Source organism: Artemia franciscana, chromosome 1, assembly GCF_032884065.1.
Source record: "Artemia franciscana chromosome 1, ASM3288406v1, whole genome shotgun sequence".
NCBI lineage: Eukaryota > Metazoa > Arthropoda > Branchiopoda > Anostraca > Artemiidae > Artemia > Artemia franciscana.
The window spans coordinates 41,144,224-41,172,167 of record NC_088863.1 but is presented as its reverse complement, the minus strand read 5'-3'; the positions used below and the strand labels follow the sequence as shown (position 1 = coordinate 41,172,167).

The 27,944-nt window shown below is 36.0% G+C and overlaps 1 protein-coding gene across 1 annotated transcript in view; it reads left to right on the top strand.

Moving 5' to 3' along the window:
* The window catches only part of LOC136029697 (maltase-glucoamylase-like), a 204,610-nt gene that overhangs the window by 38,079 nt on the left and 138,587 nt on the right, over positions 1-27,944 (top strand). Inside the window, exons 5-8 of the mRNA XM_065708202.1 lie at positions 1,324-1,492; positions 3,814-3,910; positions 11,655-11,893; positions 15,261-15,542. Of these exons, the coding sequence (XP_065564274.1) occupies positions 1,324-1,492; positions 3,814-3,910; positions 11,655-11,893; positions 15,261-15,542 (787 nt within the window). The remainder of the gene's footprint in view (positions 1-1,323; positions 1,493-3,813; positions 3,911-11,654; positions 11,894-15,260; positions 15,543-27,944) is intronic.

The following is a 27,944-nucleotide window of genomic DNA, read 5'->3' as shown; positions in this document are numbered from 1 at the left end:
GGTAAAAACGGATATTTCACATTTCTAGATTTGGCCTCGGTAGATTCTGGTTTGCACCACAGTTGGTAAGCAAAGTCTGACGACAAAGTTGGTTATCTTTTAAATTAATATCATCTCTGGAGCAGGGATGGAAAATTGAGTGGTTACGTCAATTGGTCAATTCAGTGATTAAACTGGTTATTTTCAAGAAAACACAAATAAATTATAAGTCACCATTACTTCAATTAATTACTAAAATATTTTAATTAAAAGTGACAAAAACACATAAAAAGAGTGCTGCAAACACATTAGAGTTTGTACTTCAAAGGCACCAGGTTTTTGGAGGACTCGAATATCTATACAAAATATTTTTTTTCTTTTTTTTTCCTTTTTTTTTGCAGGCTAAGTTAACAAGGGACGGATTTTTCTCTCATCTCTTGTGACTGATCCAGGTAGCTAATGGGTGTACATGTTTTTGCCACATGGAACACCCTAGGTAGCCTTACAAATAATAGAATATGTTCATACTCTGAAGGCTAATTGAGGTCATATGGAAAGCAGTGTTAGTATCTGTAAGGATTTAAAAAATAGAATTTCCTTTTTTGTCTTTGGTTTTTCAAGGTTCACTGTTTTAGTCTTTTGTAGCAACAAACAGGGAATTATGATTCCATGTTCTTTATGCTTGCTGATAATGTCAATTACAATTCTGTTTAAAACCACTGAATTGTCTGCAATTATTTCATTAATCGAATGTATCTCTGCTATGGAGAAATCTTCTTGTAGTATGGGCTAACTATCGTATCTATATCATTCATATCATAATGCTTGTTTCCTACCTAGCACGCGACCAGGTTTCCTATTCCCGAGCCTCCTAGGTCCGAACCTTGTTTTAGCTATCCAGGTTTATTTAAAGATTGTATTATATTTTGTATGTATCTATTTTCAATGTTCTCATGAAAACATTCTTTCCTGTAATATTGTAGCAATTTTGTTTATGCATGTTATACATTAAACTCTCTTTCATGAAATATTTTAAGCTCTAAACTTCCAGATATGATAACTTAAAACTATTAAAGTTTTTACTATTTAGAAAAAAAATCAAAAATTAATTTGGAATGTGCTTCTTTAACCCTTTGTATTGAACCTTGATTTAAATATCTTTCAGAGTTGGAAGAGATTTAGATTACTCTACATTTCCCAATAATGTTCAGGTTTTCCAATCTAGTGCGTTTTAATTGAAACAATTGTAAACAGATCTTGGAATAGAAATGTACCGAATTGCCATTTTACTATGTTTAATGGAAAGAATGTTGAATATAGGTAAAAATTTGATTTTTCCTTTAGATTTGATACTAGTTTCACTGGAATGTTAGTTTCTGACCAATACCTACAATGGGCAACCAGACTTCCTTCAGAAAGACTCTACGGCATTGGTGAGTCAAATCGTCCGCGATTTCAACATGATATGAACTACAAAACTTGGGCACTATCCGCGAGAGATCAGCCTCCTGGGGTATTGTCCTTTAGCCTTTTATTTATGTTTTAATAGTAACTATGACTGGAAAGCTGTGCTGTTCTTCTTTCTACTTAGCACTACTGCGTGAGAGAGAAAATGAAGTATTTAATATACCAAACAACATGACTAGACTATTTTTAATGGCTACCGTAACAATTAAAACAATTGTTTTAGGAGATGGCCCTTGAACCACCCTAATTTTTTATCTAGTTAGAATAAAAATTAGGCAAACAATCTAGATCATACCCCAGAAAGGGTATGATCAGACCAAACATATAAACGATTTTCATCAAATTTAATTGCATAAGTAACCTCTGGGGCTCATGCTTATTTACGTAGACAAAAAATAAATAACGCTTTACTTACTAAAAAGTCTTTTTAATGCTACTTTTAAATGAAAAAAAATCACCAGCGTCTTGATCGAGTTGGTTCTAGAATGATTCCTCTATGAAGCTGAGCGGGCTAAAACAAAGATTCCGGTGCTAATTTCTGCTGGGAAGTGGGTATCGTTATTGTGGCCAGGATACCTCTGGTTTTTAAACTATCAAAACATGCAAGACACCTGACGTTAACGTGTTCTTGATCTGAATACTATGTGCCATAGACAACGTAAAATGGATTAGACCAATATTCTAGTCGGTCTCTAAGAAAGAACGATTCACACCATTGAGTATTTCTGAGCTAAGTCCTAAAATCCATGTTTTCTACTTTAACTCAATACTACTATAGTTTGTTTAAAAATATAATTCATAGAAGAGCTATTTCGTATTGTACTCAAGATACGTTCTCTGCAGTTTCCTTTTTTTCCTTTTTTTGTTTGATAATATGCTGAATAATATGTTAATGCTAAAAGGTCTAATGATAAAAACCATGCTTCAAAAAAATTGAAAGAAGAAAAAAAGTCGCATGACATTTAAATCCCTCAAACATCTGCAAAATATAATATAAGAAACTCGTAATCAATACGTTTTGGTCTCTCAAATTCTATGAAACATCTTGACGCACAGAATTAGTTTTAAAGCAATACAATTAGTATGAACGAAATTTGGTTGATAAGTGCCCAGTACTCAAATTTACCTTTTTGTTTTCCCACTCAACAGGATTGATCAATTGTACTTTTTTTTCTAGTTGATAAAGGCGTCCAGACACACTGTAAAAACATTCAGATCTTAATTAGCAAAATCTCATTCTGTGATTAGTGAGATAAATTTCTGTAGCTCATAAGCGATTTATTTATTTTAATAAATATGTAACATTGGCTAATCTTCAACATAGTTCCCCGCAACATTTTTTATGCACTTTTGTCCGTTGCTCTTCTGTTTTGTGTACGCCTCTGGCATAAAATTCTTTAGTTTCGTCTTTAGCTCCAATATTCTTCTGGTTTTCCGCTTCTTCGTCTGATAAAAAATATTTCACGTGAAGAACCTCTTGCAAGGCCATATTAATGAAAGCCTGATAAAAAGGAAGTATTTTTTAGTAGAATTGTAACCTGCTTTGAAACAAGGATGTACCATTTTTAACCAGAGTCTAAGTGACAAATCCTTAACATAAAGCATGCAGATTCTTCTACTCAAAATAAAGTCGAATCCTAGTCTTCTGCAAGTAAAGCTATGCTTATAGTTTTCAGGGACTCACAGTCACAACAGCCTACCTGTTGTGACTATCTTGAAGATCAAGGAAATAAAATAATACGTGCCAGACGAAATGTGAACTCTTGAGTAAAGGTTAACTCTGCTTGATCAGTGCGTACAAAGTATGAAAAGAGTCTTAGGAAGCAAAATGTAAAAGTGATATAAAAAAAGGTATTTGAAAAAAAATTCAAATCTATTCAGGTGCAACACAGGATGATTTTCAGAAAAGAAAGCAGTGAAGCAAAACTGACTCCAAGAAAACATCATTTACTAACAAACACTAAAGTTTACACTTAAAGTTAAAGTCTTACTTACACTAAAGTTTGGTGTAAAATTGATAGTTGGGCTTCAAAGTCCAAGAAGCCTTGATTATTTATGTTTTCAGTTTTTGTGAAACCGGGAAAACATGCTAAGAGCAATTGTGATCAGCATTTTTAGATAATAAATTTCATTTACAAGGACTATTGCCAAATTCTGGATTCTTTAGTTTTTTCTTCAAGTTTTTAAGCAGCGGGTGTCATGGCAACAACTTATAAAACTACATGGTAACTACTCATAAAATACTTGGTAAGAATCTAGTTTTTTTTGTTTTTATGTTAAACATCCTCAAACAAGTTTAACATGTTACACATGTTTCAAACTGTCTTTAAAGTTGTTTCAAACTGTAAAACTTTTTCTATTATATAGGGAGAAGAGAACCTTTACGGAGTTCATCCTTTCTATATGGCTTTTGACGAGGATGGTCTTGCGCATGGCGTTCTTCTTCTGAATTCACATATCATGGGTAAATTTGAATTTTTACTTAGACTAAATATTGAGCTTTCTTTTTATTAATTTTAACCTCCCCCCCAAAAAAAAATATGATTGAGGGTATGAAGTAGGCTCTTGTCCTCAGAAGTTTCTTCTCCCATTTTGCAAAGACCCACTTTGTTCCTCAGAACATTCAAATTAAAAACCATTGTATGATTCCTATTGAAGGTTAGAAATTCCTATCTTTCTTCTAAGCACCTGGAAGTGGGTGGAACAATGTGGCGTTTGACATACTGCTTGCCCACTTCTGCCTGTATTTATAAAGATTGAAAATGCTTGCATGATTGCAATCTAAAGAAGGAGCGGATGTAATTGCGTTTCGAGATATAACTTACCCAACAGGAGGGGGCTTTGGAGCGGTTTTTGTCTCTGTTAATATAGACAGGAATTGCTAGCATGTGTATGTTGTAAAAAAGAGGTGGTGCATCACTTCCTTTCTAAGAAAAAGCTTGTGATGAAGGGTTTGTGGTTTGAGGGACCGAAAGCTTATGTTGTTCCTCCGTATACGTACTGCTGAAAAATTAGCAAAGGAAATTTGAGGGACCACTGGCCCACTTCGGTCCTCCAATAGTACATTTCAAATGTACTTGCACAATCCTGATTCAAATCAGGTGCAGAATGTCTACCGTTCTGATTGAAAATTGGAAGTGGGAGGGGCTGAGATGGCTGCTCGAAGGATAAATGGCCAAATACTGTCTCAAATAAACGAATAAACTCCTACAACTAGTTCTACTCCTACAACTAGTTCTACTCCTACAACTACTACTATTTCTAATGTTACTATTACTGCTGCTACTACTACTGCTACCAAAGCTAAGACTACTACTATTAACTCTACTCCTACTGCTACTGCTACTATAAATACTGGTGCAACTACTACTAATAATAAACCTAAGGGTATTAAAGCGAAATTTTTGGACATTATTGTAACTGTATAGAAATAAATCGAAACACACTATGCCCACATAGGTTGTCAAGAGGACGTATCAGCAATGTTTCAGGATTGGTTGATGGTATTAAGTTAAAAATTTCATCACGTGTTGAGGAATGTTGAAAAAAAGATGCTATATACATACTGCTATTAATGCTACTACTGCTACTACAAGTTCTGACAGATGACACTGAATGACACTAAGGGAATTAAGTTGAAACGCTTAGGGGAAGTTTCAAATAAACGAAAAAAATATTCGCATGCAGGTACTAAAAGAGAATATAAGCAATATCATACATAGCACTGCTCTATCATAGCAAGTTATATCATTGATATTTTGAAGGAGCTAAGTTGATTGTAAATTAAAAGTTCTATTACCTTTTTTAAGGGTCCAACGTGATTGGAGGTCAATCAAATCACGTTGGCCCTCCTCTTTAGCTCATAATTTTCCAAACACCTCCAATTAAAATTTAAGATAGCCGTTTTGTTCAGCACAGCTGAACTGTCTTGTAACTATATCTCTAGGGCTATTGCGTAGGTCAACCCACCACAGTTGTACAATTTGCCCATTATGTCTAAAAATTAAACGTGGCCTTAAGATTAAATCAAAAAGCTCTGTGTGTATCCTGATTGCTAATAAGGCATTTCAGCTGTATCCCAAGAACGACTGAGGGTTATTATGTTCAGACTTTCAGGGCTACTTCTATTACTACATCTGGTCTTAAAATTTAACTAAATCAAAAGAGCGTAAGTTTACCCAAGCTGTCAAAGAGCATAGGTAGATTTTTTGCAAATGGCATGGTCTTATTTTTCAGGTCAACTAAAAGTGGTATAAAACTAAATTAAACTCTCCTATTTGTGTCCAGTTTTATCAGGGTGTATGTTGTTAAAAATTGTCGAAAAATTTTCTTCAGCATACAAATAGCAAGCCAAATCATAAATTCTTCAGGAAAAACCGAAAAGATTTAAACTACTATTTCCCTTTTCCGTGAAAAGATTTTGTCAATATAAGAAATTAACCAAAAAAACTTTTCCCACAAAATAATTTTTTCAAAGAAAAGTAAAGAACTCTTTTAATCCAAAAATGAGCAAAAACAAAAAAAATAATCTACCAAGCATAAAACTACCCCAAATCATCATCAATAAATAAATGATACCCGAAACAAACATAAATTACAATAAATAACCGAGTCAAACTCAAAATGATCAGAAACTAACATGAGTAGGGTGCAAAACCCCATATCTTCCCAAGGCCAGAGCATAATTTGCTTTTTACTGAAAAAAAACAACAACAAATGAATGTGTTGTCAGGCATAACTTATAGCGTTATCCCTAGGTTGCTGCGGATTGTGTCAACCCTAGAGGCATTATTATATGTTCTTTGGACTATTTTGGACAAAATCAGTATTTCTTAATTTCAATCAGATGTGTTTGGTGAAAAGAGGGGTTGTTGGGGGAGGGGGGATTAAATGTCTTCCAACACCTTTGACGCTTAAAAAGGAACAAGAGCTTCCAATTTTCAACCAAATGAGCCTCTTTTAAAGTTGAACAACCATCCCTTCCATAAAAACCTTAAATACCCCGCGGCATAACTTAGAATCCTCGCCCCGAGACTCTGGTGGTTTGCATAAACCCCAAAAGCCTTGTTATATGATCGTTGGATCATTTTGAATAAGATGACTGTCTGAAAAATTTTATTCGATATATTTCGGGAAAACACGACGTATTTGCGTGTGCATGGGGGGGGGGTACAGCTGGGCTCGGATTGCTTTGACTATTAAAAAGGGAACTAGAAACTCTAATACCAATCCAATGAGACCCCTCCAAAGCATATACAACCACCCTTTCTATAAGAAAGTTATATGTCCCTAGGGCAAAACTTACAACCCTTGCCCCGAGAGCTGTAGGGGGGGGGGTGTCTTCCTTCAGACATAATTTCCGAATCCTTGGCTACGATGGACAAAATTATTATTTCCACATTTTAATTGGAGGTGTTATGGGAAATGATGAGCGCAGAAGGGGGGGAGGGGGGTGGTGCTTGTTGCTCTTAAATCACTTGGACTCTTAAAAATGGCACTATAACTTCCAATTTAAAATCAAATGAACCCTATCTGAAGTTTATCAGACCACCCATTCCATAAAAACCTTATATGCCCTCAGGGCATAATTTACAAACCCATCCCTAGGGCAATGGGGTTGCGTCAACCCTGTACGCATTATCATATGCTCTTTGGACGTTTTTTTAACAAAATCGCTATCTCATAATTTCAATTAGATGCGTCTGGTGAAAAGAGGGGTTGTTTAGGGAGAGCTAAACACCCTCCGCCACGTTTGACGCTTAAAAAGGAACTAAAATATCCAATTTTCAACCAAATGAGCCACTTCTAGAGTTAAACAGCCATCCCTTCCGTAAAAACATAGTACCCCGCGGCATAGCTTTGAATCCTCGCCCTCGGCTCTGGTGGGTTTTTTTTTTAGCTCCAAAAGGCTTGTTATATGATCGTTGGACTATTTTGAATAAAATAAATGTCTAAAAAAACAAATTCGATGTTTTTCGGAAAAACACGACGTGTGGGGGGGTAGCTGCCCTCTTGTCATTTTGACTCTAAAAAAGGGCACTTGAAATCCAGATTACCAATCAAATGCGTCCCCTCTGAAGCATATGCTTCCACCCTTTCTATAAAAATCTTACATGTCCCCGGGGCATAACCTACAACCCTTGTCCTGAGAGCTGTGGGGGCAGGGGTGTATTCCTCGAAGACATAATTTCCGTACCCTTCATCTACATTGAAAAAATTTGCTATCTCCAAATTTTGATTGGATGTTTTTGTGGAAATGATGAGCAAGGGAGGGGCTGATTGCTCTCAAATCACTTTTAACCCTCACAAATAACTTCTTATAACTTAACTTCCAACTTAAAATCAAATTGGCCCCATCTGAAGTATATATGACCACCCGTTTCATAAAAACCTTATAGACTCCCAGTGCATGACCTACAACCCAATCGCCATAACACTGGAGGGTTGTATCAACCATAAAGGCATTGTTGTATGTTCTTTGGACTATTCTGAGTGAAATTGGCATCTCACAGATTTAATTAGTTTCGGCTGGTGAAGAGGGGTAGTCAGGGGGGCTATCTTCTCTCCATTTAAAATCAAATAAGCCCCATCTGAAGTTTAGACGACCACTCATTCCATAAAAATATTATATACCCCTAGGGTAAGACTTACAACCCTATTCCCAGGACAGTGGAGGGTTGTTTCAACCCCAGAGGTATTATTATATGTTTTATGGACTATTTTGAGTAAAATTGCTATCTCACAGTTTTAATTAGATTCGTTTGGTGAGGGTTGTCAGGAAGGGGGGGGTAGCTTCCCTCCATCACTTTTGAATCTTAAAAGGGAACTAGAACTTCCAATTTTCAACCAAATGAACTTTCTCTAAAGCTTATGCAACCATTCCTTCCATATAAACCTTAAATGCCTTCCAAAAAGAACTTACAGCTCTTGTCCCTAGGCTCTAGGGTTTGTTTCAACCCCAAAAGTTTTGCTATATGATATTTAGACTATTTTGAATAATATGGTTATCTAAACTTTCTCTCTATATGTGTTTTGGGACAAAATGACGTGTTTATGTGTGGAGGGGAGGTGTGGCTGCCCTCCAATCACTGACTCTTAAAAAGGGCACTAGAGCTTCTAATTACCAATCCAATAAGCCCTCTCCGAAGTTTATATAACCACGCTTTCTATAAAAACCTTATATGCCCCCAGGGCATAACTTACAACGCTTGCCATGTGGGCTGAGGGGAGGGGGGATTTGTCATTCTCAAAGGTATAATATCCAGACCTTTCAACTACGTTGAAAAAAATAGCTATCTCAAAATTTTCATTGGAAGTGTTTGAGAAAATGAGGGGCATGGGGGGCATCTGCCCTTCCATCACTTTCGACAAATAAATAGGGCATTATACTCTCAATCTCCAATCGAATGTGCCCTTTTTGAAGTTTCTACGACAACACTTTCTATATGAACCTTATATGCCCCAAGGGCATAACTTACAACCCTTGTCTTGAGGGCTGTGGAGGGGAAGGGGGTTGTCATCTACAAAGGTATAATTTTCAGACCTTTCAACTACGTTGAACAAAATGGCTATACCAAAATTTTGATCGGAAGTGTTTGGGGGAATGATGGGTGTGAGGTGGGTGGGGAGAAGGGCCATTCACATTCCGATAACTTTCGACTATTAAAAAGGGTACTATCCCTCTCAATTTTCAATCGAGTTAGCCCTTTTTGATTTTTCTACGACAGCGTTTTCTAAAAAAAACCTTATTTGTCCCCAGGGCATAACTTAAAACCTTTGCCCTTGGGGCTCTGGGGGGAATTGTCATCTTCAAAGACGTAATTTCATGACCTTTCAACTACGTTGAATGAAACGGCTATTTTAAAATTTTTATTGGATGTGTTTTTGGGGATATGGTGGATGTGGGAGGGGGTTAGCTGCCCTCAAATCACTTTCAACTATATAAAAGAGCGCTAGCCCTTTCAATTTCCAATTTAATGAGCCCTTTTTGAAGTTTCTATGGCAACTTCTTTGATACGAAGTGCCCTGGTCTAAGACAAACAAACCAAAAAAAAAAAATAATAATAATAGTAATACATTGTGCCAATATCCTTCTTTACTTTGTTCTTTACTTATCATTAAACAAAAAAAAAAAACAAGTCTTTTTTAAATGAAAGTAAGGAGCGACATTAAAACTTAAAGCGAACAGAAATTACTCCGTATATGAAAGGAGCTTTTCCTCCTCAACGCCCCGCTCTTTACGCTAAAGTTTGACTCTTTCTCTTAACTCTACTTTTTAAAACAGTAAAAAACTTTAGCGTAAAGAGCAGAGCGTTGAGGAGGAAAAGCTCCTTTCATATACGGAGTAATTTCTGTTCGTTTTAAGTTTTACTGTCGCTCCTTACTTTCATTTAAAAAAACTTGTTTTTTTGTTTAATTTCTGGACGTTTTGAATTAATGCATGTTTTGATTTTGGCTCTCCGCACATAAATAATTAAAACGAAATTTGCATATTTTTTTCTTTTTGGCTAAATGGCTTTCTCATAGTTTTGATCCGAAGATTTTGAGAAAAAAGGAGCGAGGCAGGAGGCCTAGTTGCCCTCCAAGTTTTTGATTACTTAAGAAGGCAACTGTAACTTTTAATTTTTTGCGAACGTTTTCATAAGTAAAAAATATACGTAACTTACGAATTAACTTACGTAGCGAACTTCTATATTCGTATGCTTTTATTTCGTATATCAGGGGGCTCACCCCTCGTCGATACCTCGCTCTTTACACTAAAGCTTAAATTTCGTCCCAATTCCTTAAGAATGACCCCTGAATCACAAAGACCGTAGAATAAATAGTTGAAATTACTAAAAATACTTTAGCGTAAAGAGCGAGGTATTACGAAGAGGTAAACCCCTCATATGCGTAATAATTTCTGTTCGTTTTAAGTTCTGCTTCTCACTTTCAGTAGAAAAAACTTTTCATATTTATTTTTTCATTGTTTTTTTTGAAAGTCTCTACCGCCATGAGAAGTTCCTCCATGGAAAGATCCTCCCACGTACCCCCACAATCAAATCTCCCCTCTCCTCACCAAAGAATCCCCCTGAAAACGTTTGTACACTTCCCAGTAACCATTACTATATGTAAACACAGGTCAAACTTTGTAACTTGCAGCCCCTCCCACGGGGACTGCGGGGGAGTAAGTCGTCCCCAAAGACATAGTTACTAGGTTTTTCGACTATGGTGAATAAAATGGCCCTTTCGCGACATTCTAGGACCACTGAGTCGACACGATCCCCCCTGAAAAAAAAAACAAAAAAAAAAACAAATAAACACGCATCCGTGATTTGTCTTCTGGCAAAAAATGCGAAATTCCACATTTTTGTAGATAGGAGCTTGAAACCTCTACAATGAGGTTCTCTGATACGCTGAATCTAATGGTGTGATTTTTTTTTAAGATTCTATGACTTTTAGGGGGTATTTCTTCCTATTCTCTAAAATGAGGTGAATTTTCTCTGGCTCGTAACTTTTGATGCGTAAAACTAATTTTGATGAAACTTATATATTTAAGATCAGCATTAAAATGCGATTCTTTTGATGTAACTATTGGTGTCAAAACTCCAATTTTTAGAGTTTTGGTTACTGTTGAGCCAGGTCACTCCTTACTACAGTTCGTTACCACGAACTGTTTGATAGGCAGCGCTATTGCGCTGCCTATGATAAAGAGCTCAATAATGGCAAGTTTTTACGCCGATTTTCTTGTATAAGTAATACCAACTAAAAACATAATAATATTATAGTTAAAACACAGTTGATATTCGAACTATTGCCTTTGCTAAGTAAGAGTCTGATGGTAAAACAGCCCTGATTGGTTAGGGATTAGGATAGAAGGAGATTTTTAGGGGAAAGTCTGATATGATCTACGGTTTATTTAACTTAAATCGGTAAACATACATATGTATACAGAATGTACACAATGGAGCAATTTATACAAAACGCTTTGGTCCTGGACATTTGATCCTTGTTATGCAGAAAAAATATGTAGCCTGGAACAAAAAGAGAAAAATAAACAGGTTATTTTTTAGTTGCCAGAGCATTTTCAACATCTTTTAGCTGAAATGTCAAATTGATTATTCCCTTGTTTATCTAAATACGAAACTTTTAAAGGTTGAAAACTTGACTACTAGACTTCACCTCTCGCTATTGAAATGATCGTGTGCTCAATTTTTCATTTATTTTAGAGATGACCACGATGCCTTTGCCAGGTCTCATATTTAGAGCACTTGGAGGTTCACTGGAATTCTTCATTTTTGTTGGACCAAGTTCTGAAGCAGTACTGCAACAGTATCATTCCCTTATCGGGAAACCATATTTACCCGCTTATTGGGGCCTTGGCTTTCACTTGTCTAGATATGGCTACAATTCACTCTCAAATGTAAAAAAGGCTATTATGAGAACAAGGAAATACGGTATCCCTCAGGTATTTTTTTTTTGTGCAGTTTTATCAGTTACTCTACTTCAATTCGTCACAGTCCGAAATAAATGTTCAAAATAATTCTTAAACTGATTTCAGTTGATCTTAAGAGGAAATAAACAGTCCTCATTTGACTATTCAAATTTGCTGCCAATTTTGTAAGACGCATACTAAGAGGGAGAAAATGCGATTTTTATCGTACAGCATGCTTTTTTTTAGTCGTTAAGTGAACAAAATTTTATTTTTTGTGACTGAAGAAAACTGTAAGTTTGAAGCTTGAAACATACGAAGGAGAAATTAGATTGCCTGTAATAATCATTTTTAAACTACATCATTGCGTTGCATTATTATTTGAGATAATTTTTTAACCCCTTCCATGAAGACAAAGACATACAAAGCGGAAATTAGATTTCCTGTACTAATCAATCTCAAACTACATCATTGCATTGCAGTAATATTCGAAATAATTATTTAACCCCTTCCACGAAGACAAATTTTTCTGCACAAATATAATTGAAACTAATAAACAGGTATACAAAGTTACAAAAGCATGTTACCCCTTGTTCCTAACGATGACCATGTACGATTCTTGCTTGCATGTCACCCGGCGTGACAAAGAAAGAACATCAGAACTAACAAATTTCAAAGCCTGCAAGTGCCTAGACTGTAAAGGTCAATGATATAACATTCTGGGGCAAAGTTTTTTCGGCTCTGGCTGGCTCCCTACCAAATTTCAACTCTATTCAGGCACTGTCATGCGGAATATAGGTGGGCCCGAAAATCCATGTATGAATTCGGTTTATTCAAGGTATACCTGCATCACTTGGAAGTTGATTAAGGAGGGCGCAAGGGGCCAAAGGGTGTAATAGAGTAGCGATGGCCTAATTTTGGCTTCAGTAACACATATTTAGAATTGTTCCTTGATTACATAAAAACATATAGGCAATAGGTCTACTTTTCCGCTAAGAAGTTGGTGGTAATGGATTAGGAGGCCTTAGGCTCTCAAGGGGCCACGAGACCCCTCACAAAAGGTATATGATTCCTGCTATTTTGCTATAAGTCTAGTGTTGAGAGGAGCGAGTGGTGCTGGAGGGTATTCCTTGTCCCTCCAACAAAACAGAATGAAAATCTTTTCGGTATTATTCCTCGCACAAGTTACAGCTTACTTAACTTTTTGCTATATGCTAGTGAAGAGAGGGATAGGCCTTAAGGGCTAACCTTCTGCCTCTAATTACACAGATTAAAAATAACTAAATGACACATATTTAGAATTGTTCCTTGATTACATAAAAACATATAGGCAATAGGTCTACTTTTCCGCTAAGAAGTTGGTGGTAATGGATTAGGAGGCCTTAGGCTCTCAAGGGGCCAACGAGACCCCTCACAAAAGGTATGTGATTCCTGCTATTTTGCTATAAGTCTAGTGTTGAGAGGAGCGAGTGGTGCTGGAGGGTATTCCTTGTCCCTCCAACAAAACAGAATGAAAATCTTTTCGGTATTATTCCTCGCACAAGTTACAGCTTACTTAACTTTTTGCTATATGCTAGTGAAGAGAGGGATAGGCCTTAAGGGCTAACCTTCTGCCTCTAATTACACAGATTAAAAATAACTAAATGCTTATTTTTAGATAAGGTGATATCAGCATGCCTTCCTTCTAACACTAGAGGAGTGCTATGTAGCTTGGACATCTTTACATCCATTCAGTGAGAAAAGGCTTTGTTAAATGGATAGATAAGAAAAGTATTGTTAATTCTCGTGTGTCATCGGCCCAATTTGGCTGCCCCTAAAAGTTTCAAGCTGATTGGAACACTTTGCACAACATTTGAAATAGAACGTTTTTTGACAAGAACTGCATTTTTATGCAAAAGCCGATGTTTGACGTCATGACCATAGGCTAAACAATAAATGGCAGAAAAAGCAAAAAAATATTATGACTAAAGTACATTTGATACGTCCTCACAGGTCTATTAAATTTTTATCGGTAGTAATCATCACTGACTTGACTTGTCAGCCTTTTATTGGTACTGTCGTCATTGTAATTAACTGTATCATATAGTTTTATTATAAAGTTAGTGTTTTCTTTAGTTTTTTTGTCAGAAAAAGAAGTTTATTTTAAATGTGATGTTTTGTTAATACAAAAGGCACTAGATGATGCAATTTTCATTAAAATGAGCTTTGAAACAACTCTCTATTATGTCCCTATACCCTAATGGCTGCGGAGAATCTTCCTGCGAAAAAAAAGTGATTTTCCTTGTTGTTCAAGCTATAGAATTTTCTTGTTGTTTGAGCCAAGAGACAGTAAGTTTCCCATATGAGATTCTCAGCCAAGGTAATTTAAATGGTGTACACTTTATTTAGATCCTTACGCCATTATTTTGGGTTTCATCTTTTTTGTTCCCATGGGCTGTATTCGTACCTCACTGGGTTGTAGCTACCGGAGCAACCGCGGTGAATATTTACTTTTTATGTCGTTTGTGGTTTTATCCTATTGTTATGATGTCATTCATTACCCTGTATGCAAAAATGCAGGTTTTTGTCCTAAAAATGATTCATTTTAAAGAGTGTGTTTTATTAATTACAAAATACACTAGATTTGGCAACTTACTTTGAAAATGACCTTTAAAAGCTCTCTATGGTGTTTCAGTGCCACGCTACGTATGGAAATGGAAGATACTTCCCATTCCAAAAAAGGTATTTTGCTGGTTGTTCAAGCCAAGGAATTCGCCTTGTTGTTTACGCCAAGTAACTGTAAGTTTCCTGTATAGGGTTTTCAGCCAAGGAGATTTCAATACATGTTCTTTGTTTTGATCTGACGCCTTTTTAGGGGGTTTCAGGCTATTTTGAGATACTATGGGCCGTGTTCGTCCTTTACCAGGGTCAATATTTTTTTTTCCGGTTGTCACAAAAGAGTAGCCCTTGCACAACAGTTTATTTCTGTTTTATGCCTTTCTTCCGACTGGGTCTTTGGCTAGTTTTTGGAGCAGCCTGTTTTGTATCACTAATACATTAATTCATCCAAACTTATTTAATAAAAAGAACATGCTTTTTGTATAAGAGAGAAAGAGTGTGAAATGTAAACAGAATCATGTGGAAATCAGATATCGATCCTGCATAAAAGCTTGCCAAAATTATACAAAAAAGCTGTTTTGTCCCCTCCTCCATGATCAAATCAAACGATCGAGCTGTCTTTAGTGAATGATTGCTTGCTCGAATGTTTTCGTATCTTTGGCAGCTATTAAATTTGTATGATTATTATGTTTATTAATGAATTTAGTTATAATTTATAACATTGTATATTAGCTTAAGTATAGGCAAATTATCATACTACTCTGTATCATACAGTTATTGTTTAATTTTTCCGGATTCTTTTCAGGATACTCAGCATCTCGATATTGATTATATGGATCGCTACATCGACTTTACGTATAATGCAATTGATTTCCCAAACCTGCCTACCTTTATAAGGGACCAACAAGAAAATTACGCTCTTAAATTCATTTCGATAGTCCACCCTGGCATTATAACTTCTGAAAAATGCTACGAAACTTATTCGACTGGACTCCTGAAGGAAGTGTTTGTTGTATGGTCTAATGATAGTCTTGCTAGTGAAGGACAAGACATCATTCAAGGAGAGAACAAAGTAATGCTAGGATATGTAAGTAGATAATATTTTGATAATTCTAGTGTGAAAAAAGTTGTAAAATATTTAGGACAGTAGTGCTCAGTGACGAGGGTGGGGGTTGGGGGTAGCTTGCAGTTAATTTAGTGGTTTGTAAATTTATCTAATTATTCTAGTGTACTATACCAAACAGCTTTAGATGACCATTAGATCTAATGTTTGTAATATATTTATTGTTCTTTTTAAGTCTAGGAATGAAGGCATATCATTAGCCTCAGTATTTGAAACTGAATAGGGTGTTTCTATATCGATGTGTTAGTTATTTTTCTGGTACGAGTGGTAAGTGTAAACATAGAAAAAAAAATTTAAGTCGAATATACGGAAACTAGCCTGTCGTATGAATTTTCTATCTAATAACCATTGATACACATTGGGAAATTCTTAACAACTTAAGGCCGTACAAGACCCAAAAGGATCATGGAGCTTCTGTGATATTGGTAAAAAGTTGATGAGTAGTAAGAACAAAATGGTTAAAATACTGGAACGTAGTCGATGAAATTCTGAATGTCTTGTTCTCTGATGAAGAAACTTTTTTTCTAGATCAGTACACGACGAACACATTTATAATAATTACAAGAAGATATGTGACTATCCTAACATGTGTTTGGCCACTAGGCATTACTATTCTATTTGTATGATTAGTTAGGCTACAATTTCCCAGTTTTCTGTTTTTTCGTAAAATATTCCGTGGTGCTTCTACATTCACGGAAGCGCAGAGCATAAATTACTGTGTAATATGGTTCTATGAGCAAACGTCCTATGCCTGTACAAATAGAAACTCCCTGTGATACAGGGAGCAGGACAATTTCCTGAAAGATACTTAATTTTTACATAAATATTCCTCCTCGAAAGAAATGTTTCTAGGACCAGGAATTTTCAAATTTAAGCCATGTCTCCAATTAAAATTGGATTATTTGGTCTAAAATAGACTTCATCTTTACAGCAGGAGTTGATGTTTGAATGGATTTTTATAAGTTTCTTTTCCATAACTTGACAGCTTTCTTTAAAATATTTAAGAAAAACATTTCAGAAAGTCATTATTTACCTTAGGCAAATATTACATGCTAAAATTTGAATTGATTTCAAATATCCAGATATCCGATATTCCGAAAATGGAAGAGAAATCGAAATAGTAACATCTCTCAGTATATACAGGATTTGAAACAGTTCGTGGTAACGAACTGTAGTAAGGAGTGACTCGGCTCAATAGTAACCAAAACTCCAAAAAACAGATTTTGTATAACAATAGCTACATCAAAAGAATCGCATTTTAATGCTGATTTTAAATATATAAGTTTCATTAAGTTTAGACTTCCAATCAAAAGTTTCGAGCCTGAGAAAATTTGCCTTATTTTAGAAAATAGGGAGAAACCCCTTGAAAGTCATAGTATCTTAATGAAAATCACACCATCAGGGTTCAGCGTAGAAGAGAACTCTATAGTAGAAGTTTCAAGCTCCTATCTATAAAAATTGTGAAGTATGCATTTTTTGCCACAAGACAGATCACGGATGCGTGTTTATTTGTGTATTTATTTGTTTTTTTTGTGTTTTTTTTCGCCAGGGGTGATCGTATCGACCCAGTGGTCCCAGAATGTCGTGAGAGGGCTCTTTCTAAAGGAAATTAAAAGTTGAGTGCCCTTTTTAAGTAACCAAAAAAATTGGAGGGCACCTAAGCCTCCTCCCATTCTCATTTTTTCCCAAAGTCACTGGATAAAAATTCTGAGATAGCCATTTTATTCAGCACCTAGTTGGTAGGGGCACCTCCTAGGTGCCCCTACCAACTAGGGTGAGGGGGCACCTAGGCCCCCTCCCATTCTCATTTTTTCCCAAAGTCACCGGATAGCCATTTTATTCAGCACCTAGTTGGTAGGGACACCTCCAATACCTAGTTGGTGGGGGCGCTTCGCGCCTCCCCCAAGAACCCCCGTACGCGTAAATCGTTACGCGTCATACTAGTTATCTGTGCATATACAAAGCCTTATATACTTATAATGACGTCATATCCAAACCCTCTTTGTACAGACAAACATGCATACATACAACTTATTTTTACATAGATAGATAGATAGATAGATATACATATACACTATAAATTAACTACGTAAAACTTGCGAATATACTACATTCTGCGCTGTCCCAGTGTCTGTGCATATAAATGGATTGTCAGGTTTACCAACCATCGAACATGCAACATACAATTGTCCATGGGAAAAACAATCTGTATTAAGATCTATACCGCATTTTTCTAATGATTGCCCTTGAGCCTTGTTGCTGGTGATTACAAATGCTAATCGAATTGGGAATAGCAATCTTTTAAATTGAAAAGTCAGATCCGATGGAATCATGGGAGTTCGAGGAATAAGAACAGCCTCACCCTCAAAAGGCCGTGTCAAGATTGTTGCCTCTATTACGTTTTCCATTGTTTTTCTTACGGCAAGTCGCGTGCCATTGCAAAGCTTTGGTGGGTTAATATTTCGTAACAGTTCTGACTTGTAAATTACTTCCTGGTCCCGAATCTTGGTCCAAATAAAATTGTTGATTTCGACAACGTCTTTATTCTTGACTGCCAATATCGCTCGTTCACAGAGCCATTTATGATTTTTATAATTGGTTAGAATATTCGGAAATACCTTTTCAACCAATTCATTTTTGGACGTCACTAAATTACAGAATTCAAGAGGCAGTTGTATACGTCCTGAAATTGAGTCCACTTGGAGCTTTTTGTTTTCAATTGCCAGCAATTGATCTGAAAATATATCACCAGAGTCATGCAATCGGACACGCATATTTATAGTTAAATTTTAATGTCTTTACATGTGCCCATAAATTAGAATTTTTCAGGCAAGCATTCATTTCGTCTGCAAGGGTTGATCTAGGTATTATAGGTAATGTTTGCCTGAAATCTCCCGCAAGCAACATTATTGTGCTGCCAAAGGGTTTTGAACTTCCCCGCAAATCTCGTAATGATTTCTCCAGAGACTCGAGTGATATTTTGTGTGCCATTGTGCACTCGTCCCAAATAATAAGTTTGCATTGCTGCAATACTTTACCCATCCCAGATGATTTGGAAATATTGCACTCGGGAGTTTCTGTAGAATGCAAATTCAGAGGCAATTTCAAAGCGGAATGAGCAGTTCTTCCTCCAGGCAGCAACGTTGCGGCTATGCCGGACGACGCAATTGCCAACGCTATATCATTTTTTTATCGAATCGATGCCAGAATCAGTTTTATCACAAACTTTTACCAGTACCTACTGGTGCATCAAAAAAAGAAGATTTCTTCTACGGTGTTACCTACACAGTGCATTATCTTATCATAAATGTCTTTTTGCTCAGACGTTAACGTAGAAATATTATTTTGTACATACAACAATAGATCAATCGTGTTGTAACTTTGTTCACGATCCAATTCTACACATGTCGAAACAGCAACGTTACGATTAGGTGAAGGCATTCCCAAATCCTGAAGAGGTTTGTTTGCCATACATACGCACAAATCTTCAATAAAGAAAAGAAAGTGTGCTGAGGAATCACAAAAACAGCAAGAAAACAGGCTTGCGGCTGATAGAGAAAGTAAGAACAGAAAGCGTGCCGAAGAACTACCAGAGCAACGCGAAACCAGACTTGCTGCTAAAAGAGAAAGTGAAAAAAGAAGGCTTGCCGAGGAATCACAAGAACAACAAGAAAACAGGCTTGCAGCTGATAGAGAAAGTAAGAAAAGAAAGCGTGCCGAGGAATCACAACAACTGCGTGAAATTAGGCTTGCGTCTCAAAGAGAAATGACCAAAAGAAAGCTTGCCGAGGAATCACAAGAGCAACCTGGGTCAGTGCGATGCTGGATGTACTCAGTGGAATGGCATAAACGAGGATTGCCACACGCACATATACTAATCTGGCTACGTTATAAAATTACTTCTAACGAAACTGATGATGTGATTTCCGCTGAAATACCTGATGAAATTGTCGATAAGGAGTTATATGATATTGTTGTAAAAAATATGATACATGGACCTTGCGGTGCACTGAAGGAAAATTCACCATGCATGGCCAAAGTAAGGTGCACAAAGCAATATCCTCGACTTTTAGTACCCAACACAATTACTGGCAATGATGGTTACCCACAATATAGAAGAAGATCTACTGAAGATGGCGGTAAAACAGCAATAATAAAGAATATTAACGGTACCACCATCGAAGTAGATAACCAGTGGGTTGTTCCATATTCCCCATTATTATCAAAAACATTTGATGCACACATAAACGTTGAATACTGTAACTCCGTAAAGGCAATCAAATACATATGTAAATACGTCAACAAAGTAGGTGACATGGCAGTTTTTGGCTTGCAGTCCGAAATCAAAGATATCGACGAAATCGTACAATATCAGGCTGGAAGATACATAAGCAATAATGAAGCTGTTTGGCAAATTCTTTCATTTCCGATACATGAACGTAGTCTAGCTGTCGTTCACTTAGCGGTACATTTACAGAATGGTCAACGTGTTTATTTTTCGGAATCCAACGTGCAACAAAGAGCCCTGAATCCAACGGATACAAAGTTAACTGCTTTCTTTTCGCTATGCAAAAATGATTCCTTTGCAAAAAAACTGCTGTATACTGAAGTGCCTTCGTTTTACACGTGGAATACCAAAAATAAAGTATTTGAACGTCGAAAACAGGGTAAGTCAGTCTATGGCAAACCTACCATCTTCAAAGATACCACGATAGAAAGACTCTACACCATTCGCCCCAATCAACATGAATGCTTCTTTCTACACCTGCTTTTGGTGAATATACCCGGTCCGACGTCCTTTGAGTATTTGAGAACTGTAAACGGTACTATACATGACACTTACCGTAGTGCATGCCAAGCTCTGAATTTATTGGAGAATGACCAACACTGGGATAACTGCATCAATGACACGTGCGAAACGTCAACTCCAAGTCGAATTCGTGCATTGTTTGGAATCATTCTAACAAATTGCTCTCCTTCAGCTCCTACAGAGCTATGGGGAAAATATAAATCAAAAATGTCCGAAGATATACTACATCGAAAACGGTTAGAGACGTCAGATATGACTTTTGATTTTACATCAGACATTTATAACTACACTTTAGTTATTATAGAAACTTGTGCGTATGTATGGCAAACAAACTTCTTCAAGATTTGGGAATGCCTTCACCTAATCGTACCGCTGCTATTACGACATGTGTAGAATTAGATCGTGAACAAAGTTACATTACGAGTGATCTATTGTCGTATGTACAAAATAACATTTCCAAGTTAACGTCGGAACAAAAAGACATTTATGATACGATAATGCATTGTGTCGATAGCAACGTTGGAGAAATATTCTTTTTGGATGTGCCAGGAGGTACTAGTAAAACGTTTGTGATAAAACTGATTCTGGAATTGGGGGAGATTTCAGGCAAACATTACCTATAATACCTAGGTCAACCCCTGCAGACGAAATGAATGCTTGCCTCAAAATTCTAATTTATGGGCACACGTAAAAACATTAAAATTAACTACAAATATGCGTTTCCGATTGCAAAACGATGACTCTGGTCAAACATTTTCAGATCAATTGCTGGCAATTGGAATGGGAAAGCTCCCAGTAGACTCAATTTCTGGACGTATACAACTACCTGCTGAATTCTGTAATTTAGTGACGTCTAAAAATGAATTGATTGAAAAAGTATTTCTGAATATTTTAAACAATTATAAAAATAATAAATGGCTAAGTGAAAGAGCGATTCTTGCACCCAAAAATATAGACGTTCACGAAATCAACAGTATTGTTTTAACAGAGATTCGAGACCAGGCAGTCCTTTACAAGTCAGTCGACAATGTTTTGGAACCAAATGAGGCGTTTAATTATCCATTTGAATTTTTAAATTCCGTGGATCTTCCAGGGTTTCCACCACACGTGCTACAACTAAAAATAGGCGTACAAATAATAATGTTAAGAAATATCAACCCACCAAAGCTTAGCAATGGCACGCGACTCGCCGTAAAAAAACAATGGAAAACGTAATAGAGGCCACAATCTTGACAGGGCCTTTTGAGGGTGAGACTGTTCTTATCCCTCGCATTTCCATGATTCCAACGGATCCGCCTTTTCGATTTAAAAGATTGCAATTCCCAATTCGATTAGAATTTGCAATCACCATCAACAAAGCTAAAGGTCAATCATTAGAAAAATGTGTAATAGATCTTAATACTGATTGTTTTTCCCATGGACAATTGTAAGTTGCATGTTCGAGGGTCGGCAAACCTGACAATCTATTTATATGCAGCGACAATTGGACAGCGAATAATGTTGTATATTCGCAAGTTTTACGCAGTGAATTTGTATTGTATCTATCTGTCTATCTATCTATATAAAAACGAGTTGTGTGTATGCATGTTTGTTTGTTTTTAAAAAGAGCGTTTGCATATGACGTCATTATAAGTACATAAGGCTTTGTATATGCACAGACAATGGGAAAGCCAACTATGTTGTATATTCGCAAGTTTTACGTAGTTCAAAACACATATATAAATCTATCTATATTCATAGTTGGTACACAGGGACACAACTACAATGGCGCGTAACTAATATGGCGCGTAGCGACTTACGCGCGTGGGGGGGCGCAAAGCCCCCCCACCAACTAGGTGTTAGGGTGGCGCGAAGCGCCACCCCAACAGCTAGTCTATATATATATATATATATATATATATATATATATATATATATATATATATATATATATATATATATATATATATATATATATATATATATATATATATATATATATATATATATATATATAAGTTGTCTGTGTGTGTGTGGGTCTGTCGGGTGACGTCATGTTTGTGTGTCGACTGACGTCATTTTTGTCGACTGACGTCATTATAAGGATTGAGCTGTATGCGTCATGAAGTTGTTTGTCGACTGACATCATGTTTGTCAACTGACTTATTCGCGCGGGGGGGCTTGGGGGGCGCGAAGCGCCCCATAAAATAGGTGTTGGAGTGGCGCTTCGTGCCACCCCAACAGCTAGTATATATATATATATATATATATATATATATATATATATATATATATATATATATATATATATATATATATCTATATATATAAAAATAAGTTGTCTGTCTGTGGATGTGTGGATGGATGTGTGGATGGATGTGTCAGGTGACGTCACCTGAAAAAACTGGATTAGGTGACGTCAAAACTGAAAAAACTAAAAAAAGGCAAAAACTACAAAAAAAAACTAAAAACTAATAAAAAAAATAAAAAAGCTAAAAAACTAAAAAAACTATAAAGGTAAAAACCAATAAAAAACTAAAAAAAAAACTGAAAAAACTAAAAAAAGGCAAAAACTACAAAAAAAAACTAAAAACTAATAAAAAAAGTAAAAAAGCTAAAAAACTAAAAAAACTAAAAAAACTAAAAAAAGGTAAAAAACTAAAAAAAATAAAAAATAAAAAAAAACTAAAAAAAAGGAAAAAACTGAAAAATAAGCTAAAATAAAGGTAAAAACCAATAACAAACTAAAAAAAAAAGGAAAAAACTAATAAATGACGACACTCAAAGAGAAAGCGACCAGGACAAAAAACTAAAAAAAAAGGCAAAAACTACAAAAAAACTAAAAACTAATAAAAAAAATAAAAAAGCTAAAAAACTAAAAAAACTAAAAAAAGGTAAAAAACTAAAAAAACTAAAAACTAAAAAAAAACTAAAAAAGGTAAAAACTAAAAGAACTAAAAAAGAAAAAAATAAATGACGACACTCAAAGAGAAAGCGACCAGGACAAAAGGAATGTTCGATTAGCAATCAACAAAGCACCGGGACACAGGGAGTATAAATGACGACCAGGACACAAGTAAAAAAAAAAATTAACAAAACTAAAAAGAAGGTAAAAACTACAAAAAAACTAAAAAGAAAAAAAAACTAAAAACTAATAAAAAAACTAAAAAATCTAAAAATCTAAATAAACTAAAAAAGAAAAAAAAAGGAAAAAAATAAAGGAGAAAAACAAAACTAAAAAACGAATGTATATACAGACCGGTACACCGGGATACAAATGACGACCGGGACACAGGGAATATAAATAACGACCGGGACACAGGGACACAACTACAACGGGGACACCGGGGGAAACAGGGGGATATAAATGACGACCGGGACAAAAAAACTAAAAAGAAATAAAAACTAAAAACTAATAAAAAAAACTAAAAAATCTAAAAATCTAAATAAGCTAAAAAAGAAAAAAAAAGGAAAAAAATAAAGGAGAAAAACAAAACTAAAAATCGAATGTATATACAGACCGGGACACCGGGATACAAATGATGACCGGGACGCGGGACACAGGGAATATAAATGACGACCGGGACACAGGGACACAACTACAACGGGGACACCGGGGGAAACAGGGGGATAACCTGACAATCTATTTATATGCAAAGACAATGGGACAGCAAAGAATGTTGTATATTCGCAAGTTTTACGTAGTTAAAACCATATATATATATATATATCTATATTCACAGGTGGGACATAGGGACACAACTACAATGGCGCGTAACTATTATGGCGCGTAACGACTTACGCGCGCGGGGGGGCTTGGGGGGGGCGCGAAGCGCCCCCACCAACTAGGTGTTGGGGTGGCGCGAAGCGCCACCCCAACAGCTAGTATATATATATATATATATATATATATATATATATATTGAACTACGTAAAACTTGCGAATATACAACATTCTTTGCTGTCCCATTGTCTTTCCATATAAATAGATTGTCAGGTTTACCGACTCTTGAACATGCAACATATTCTATACCGCAATTTTCTAACGATTGCCCTTGAGCTTTGTTGATAGTGATTGCTAATCGAACATTCCCTGTGTCCCCGTCGTCATTTATATATCCCCCTGTGCCCCCGGCGTCCCCGGTATCCCAGTCTGTAATTTCTCTTTGAGTGTCCCGGCCGTCATTTATATTCCCTCTGTCCCGGTCGTCATTTGTGCATACCCACAAACTTTTTCTTTTCTTAGTTTTTTGTCTTCTTTAGTTTTTCTTGTTTTTAGTTTCTTCTTTTTATTAATTTGTTTTTTTTTTTAGTTTTTTCTTTTTTTTTAGTTTTTTTTCTTTTTTAGTTTTTTTTCTTTTTTAGTTTTTCTTTTTTTAGTTTTGTAGATCTTTAAGCTTTTTCATTTTTATTTTTTTTACCTTTTTCATTTTCTTTTTCTTTTTTTAAGTTTTTTAACTTTTTCTTCTTTTCTAGTGTTCATTTTCTTCTTTATTTTTCAGATGTCATATGCAAACCCTCAAACATACAAAAAAACAAACATGCTTTAATTTTTTTTCTTTTTAGTTTTTTCTATTTTTTAGTTTTTTCTTTTTAGTTTTTTAGTTCTTTTGCCAAATGACAAACCAACACACATAGTCTGGTTACGCGTTGCTCTGGTGATTGATTAATCGACACACCTTTTTTTACTTTCTCTTTGAACCGCAAGCCTGGTTTTGCTTTTTGGTAACATTCTATCTTTTTCAATGTTTTTCAATTTATCAATGTTCATTCTAACATTGACAATTGGAAAAATCTTTACGTGCCAAGCATGCTAAAGCTCAACAATCTATCTATATAAAAATAAGTTGTTTGTGTGTTATGTCTGTCTGTCTGTCTGTCCGCATATGACGTCTGAATTATTTCATCATATACCAATTCAAAAACGAATGTATTCAAGCCCGAAGAAGCTGAGTTGGTAACGCGTTATGTTCCAGATTCTAGGTCCGAGAGGTTGCAGGTTCGAACCTTGGCTAGGTAAAAACTAAAAAAACTAAAAACTAAAAAAAATTAAAAAAACTAAAAAAAGGTTAAAACTAAAAAAAAACTGAAAAGAAAAAAAAATAATAACTAATAAAAAACTAAAAAAGCTAAAAAAACTAAAAAAGAAAAAAAGGAGAAAAACTGAAAAATAAAGGAGAAAAACAAAACTAAAAAAATAAAAATAAAAAAAAATAAAATGGTAACAAATTCAAAAAAGAATGTATATACAGACCGGAAAACAAATGACGACCGGGACACAGGGAATATAAATGACGAGACACAGGGACACAACTACAACGGGGACCCCGGGAGGCACAGGGGGAATATAAATGAGGACGGGGACACAGGGAATGTTCGATTAGCAATCACCATCAACAAAGCTCAAGGGCAATCATTAGAATCATGAGGTATAACTAAAAAAAAACTAAAAAAAAGGTAAAAAACTAAAAACTAAAAAAGACCTATTCAAAAACGAATGTATATACAGACCGGGACACCGGGACACGGGTTTAACCAGATGCGACTAAAATTGGATCGTTGTGAAATCTATATATCTATATATATAAAAATAAGTTATCTGTGTGTGTGTGTGTGTCGAGTGACGTCATGTTTGTGTGTCGACTGACGCCATGAAGTTAGTTTTCGTCATGTTTGTTATGACGATGACGTCATTAAAGGTAGTCAGTTGTCGTCATGTTTGTTATGACGGTGACGTCATTAAAGGTATTTAAGACATTCGTTCACGGAGAAATCTATTAATGTTTAGCTGTAAAATGACTGATGAACCTACAATGGCAACAGCCGAGGAAGATGCTCAAAGAGTCTATGCCAAAAAACTTGCTGCTGATAGAGAAAGTAAGAAAAGAAAGCGTGCAGAGGAAGATGAACTACCAGAGCAACGCGAAACCAGACTTGCTGCTAAAAGAGAAAGTGAAAAAGAAGGAGTGCCGAGGAACTACCAGAGCAACGCGAAACCAGACTTGCTGCTAAAAGAGAAAGTGAAAAAAGAAGGCGTGCCGAGGAACTACCAGAGCAACATGAAACCAGACTTGCTGCTAAAAGCGAAAGTGAAAAAAGAAGCGTTGCCGAGGAACTACCAGAGAAACGCGAAACCAGACTTGCTGCTAAAAGAGAAAGTGAAAAAAGAAGGCGTGCCGAGGAACTACCAGAGCAACATGAAACCAGAATTGCTGCTAAAAGAGAAAGTGAAAAAAGAAGGCGTGCCGAGGAATCACAAGAACTGCAAGAAATCAGGCTTGCTGCTGATAGCGAAAGTAAGAAAAAAAGCGTGCCGAGGAATCAGAGCAACCTGAAAGTTATCGCCTGGCATTCAGGTACAGCCCAGTCGATGATTATAGCTTGAGTAGATGTGTTCAAATCGGGACTATGTCTAAAGTTTGTCCCTATTGCAAGGCCTTGAAATTCAATGGTGAAACAATGGGAATGTGTTACGCCTCAGGAAAAGTTAAACTTCCTCTATTAGCTGCACCACCAGAGCCATTGAAGACTTTGCTTACTGGAACTACGTCAGAATCTAAGCGTTTTTTATCACAGATCAAAAAATATAACTCATGTTTCCAAATGACGTCGTTTGGAGCCCAAATCGAAAATCCAGATTAATTTATATCTACTTTCAAAGTAAAAGGGCAAATTTATCATAGAGCAGGATCCCTTCTACCATTCTCAGGCGAGAATCATAAATTTTTACAATTGTATTTCATCAGTGATAGAAATTCTGAATTGAATGCACGTTGCGAAATTTCTCCCAACGTTGAAAGGACAATCGTTTCCCAATTGTAACATCTTTTCAACGAAAATAATAATTTAGTGCGTCTGTTCAAAACAGCCATCGATTTGATGCCTACTGATACGCATAAAATTGTTATTTCCGCTGACAAAACGCCTCCTGGCCAACATGTGCGTAGATACAATGCTCCAACTATCGACGAAGTGGCAATCGTTATGGTTGGTGATCAGTTTTTACCTCGAGATATTATTCTTCATAAGCAAAACGCTCAGTTGTTAAGAATTGTTGAAACTGATCGATGCTACGATGCCCTACAATATCCTATCATTTTTTGGGATGGAGCCGACGGCTATCACTTTAATATTAAATTGATGAATCCAGCCACTAACAAAGAAATGAATAAGAAATGCAGTGCAATGCATTATTATTCCTATAGACTAATGATTCGGCAGGGTGAAGTCAATTATATTTTAAAATGTCGTCAATTGTTTCACCAATATGTCATTGATATGTATGTTAAAATTGAATCAGAACGTTTGCTATATATCCGCCTGAATCAGACAAAGCTCCGCTCTGAACAATACATTCATTTGCGAGATGCGGTTGTAAATGACGGTAATACCAAGAACGTTGGAAGATTAACGATTTTACCTTCGTCATATGCTGGCAGTCCCCGTCATATGCATGAATATGCTCAAGATGCTATTGCGTATGTTCGTCTCTATGGTCGTCCAGATTTATCTATTACATTTACATGTAATCAATCTTGGGACGAGATACAGCAGCTTTTACTTCAAGGACAATCGGC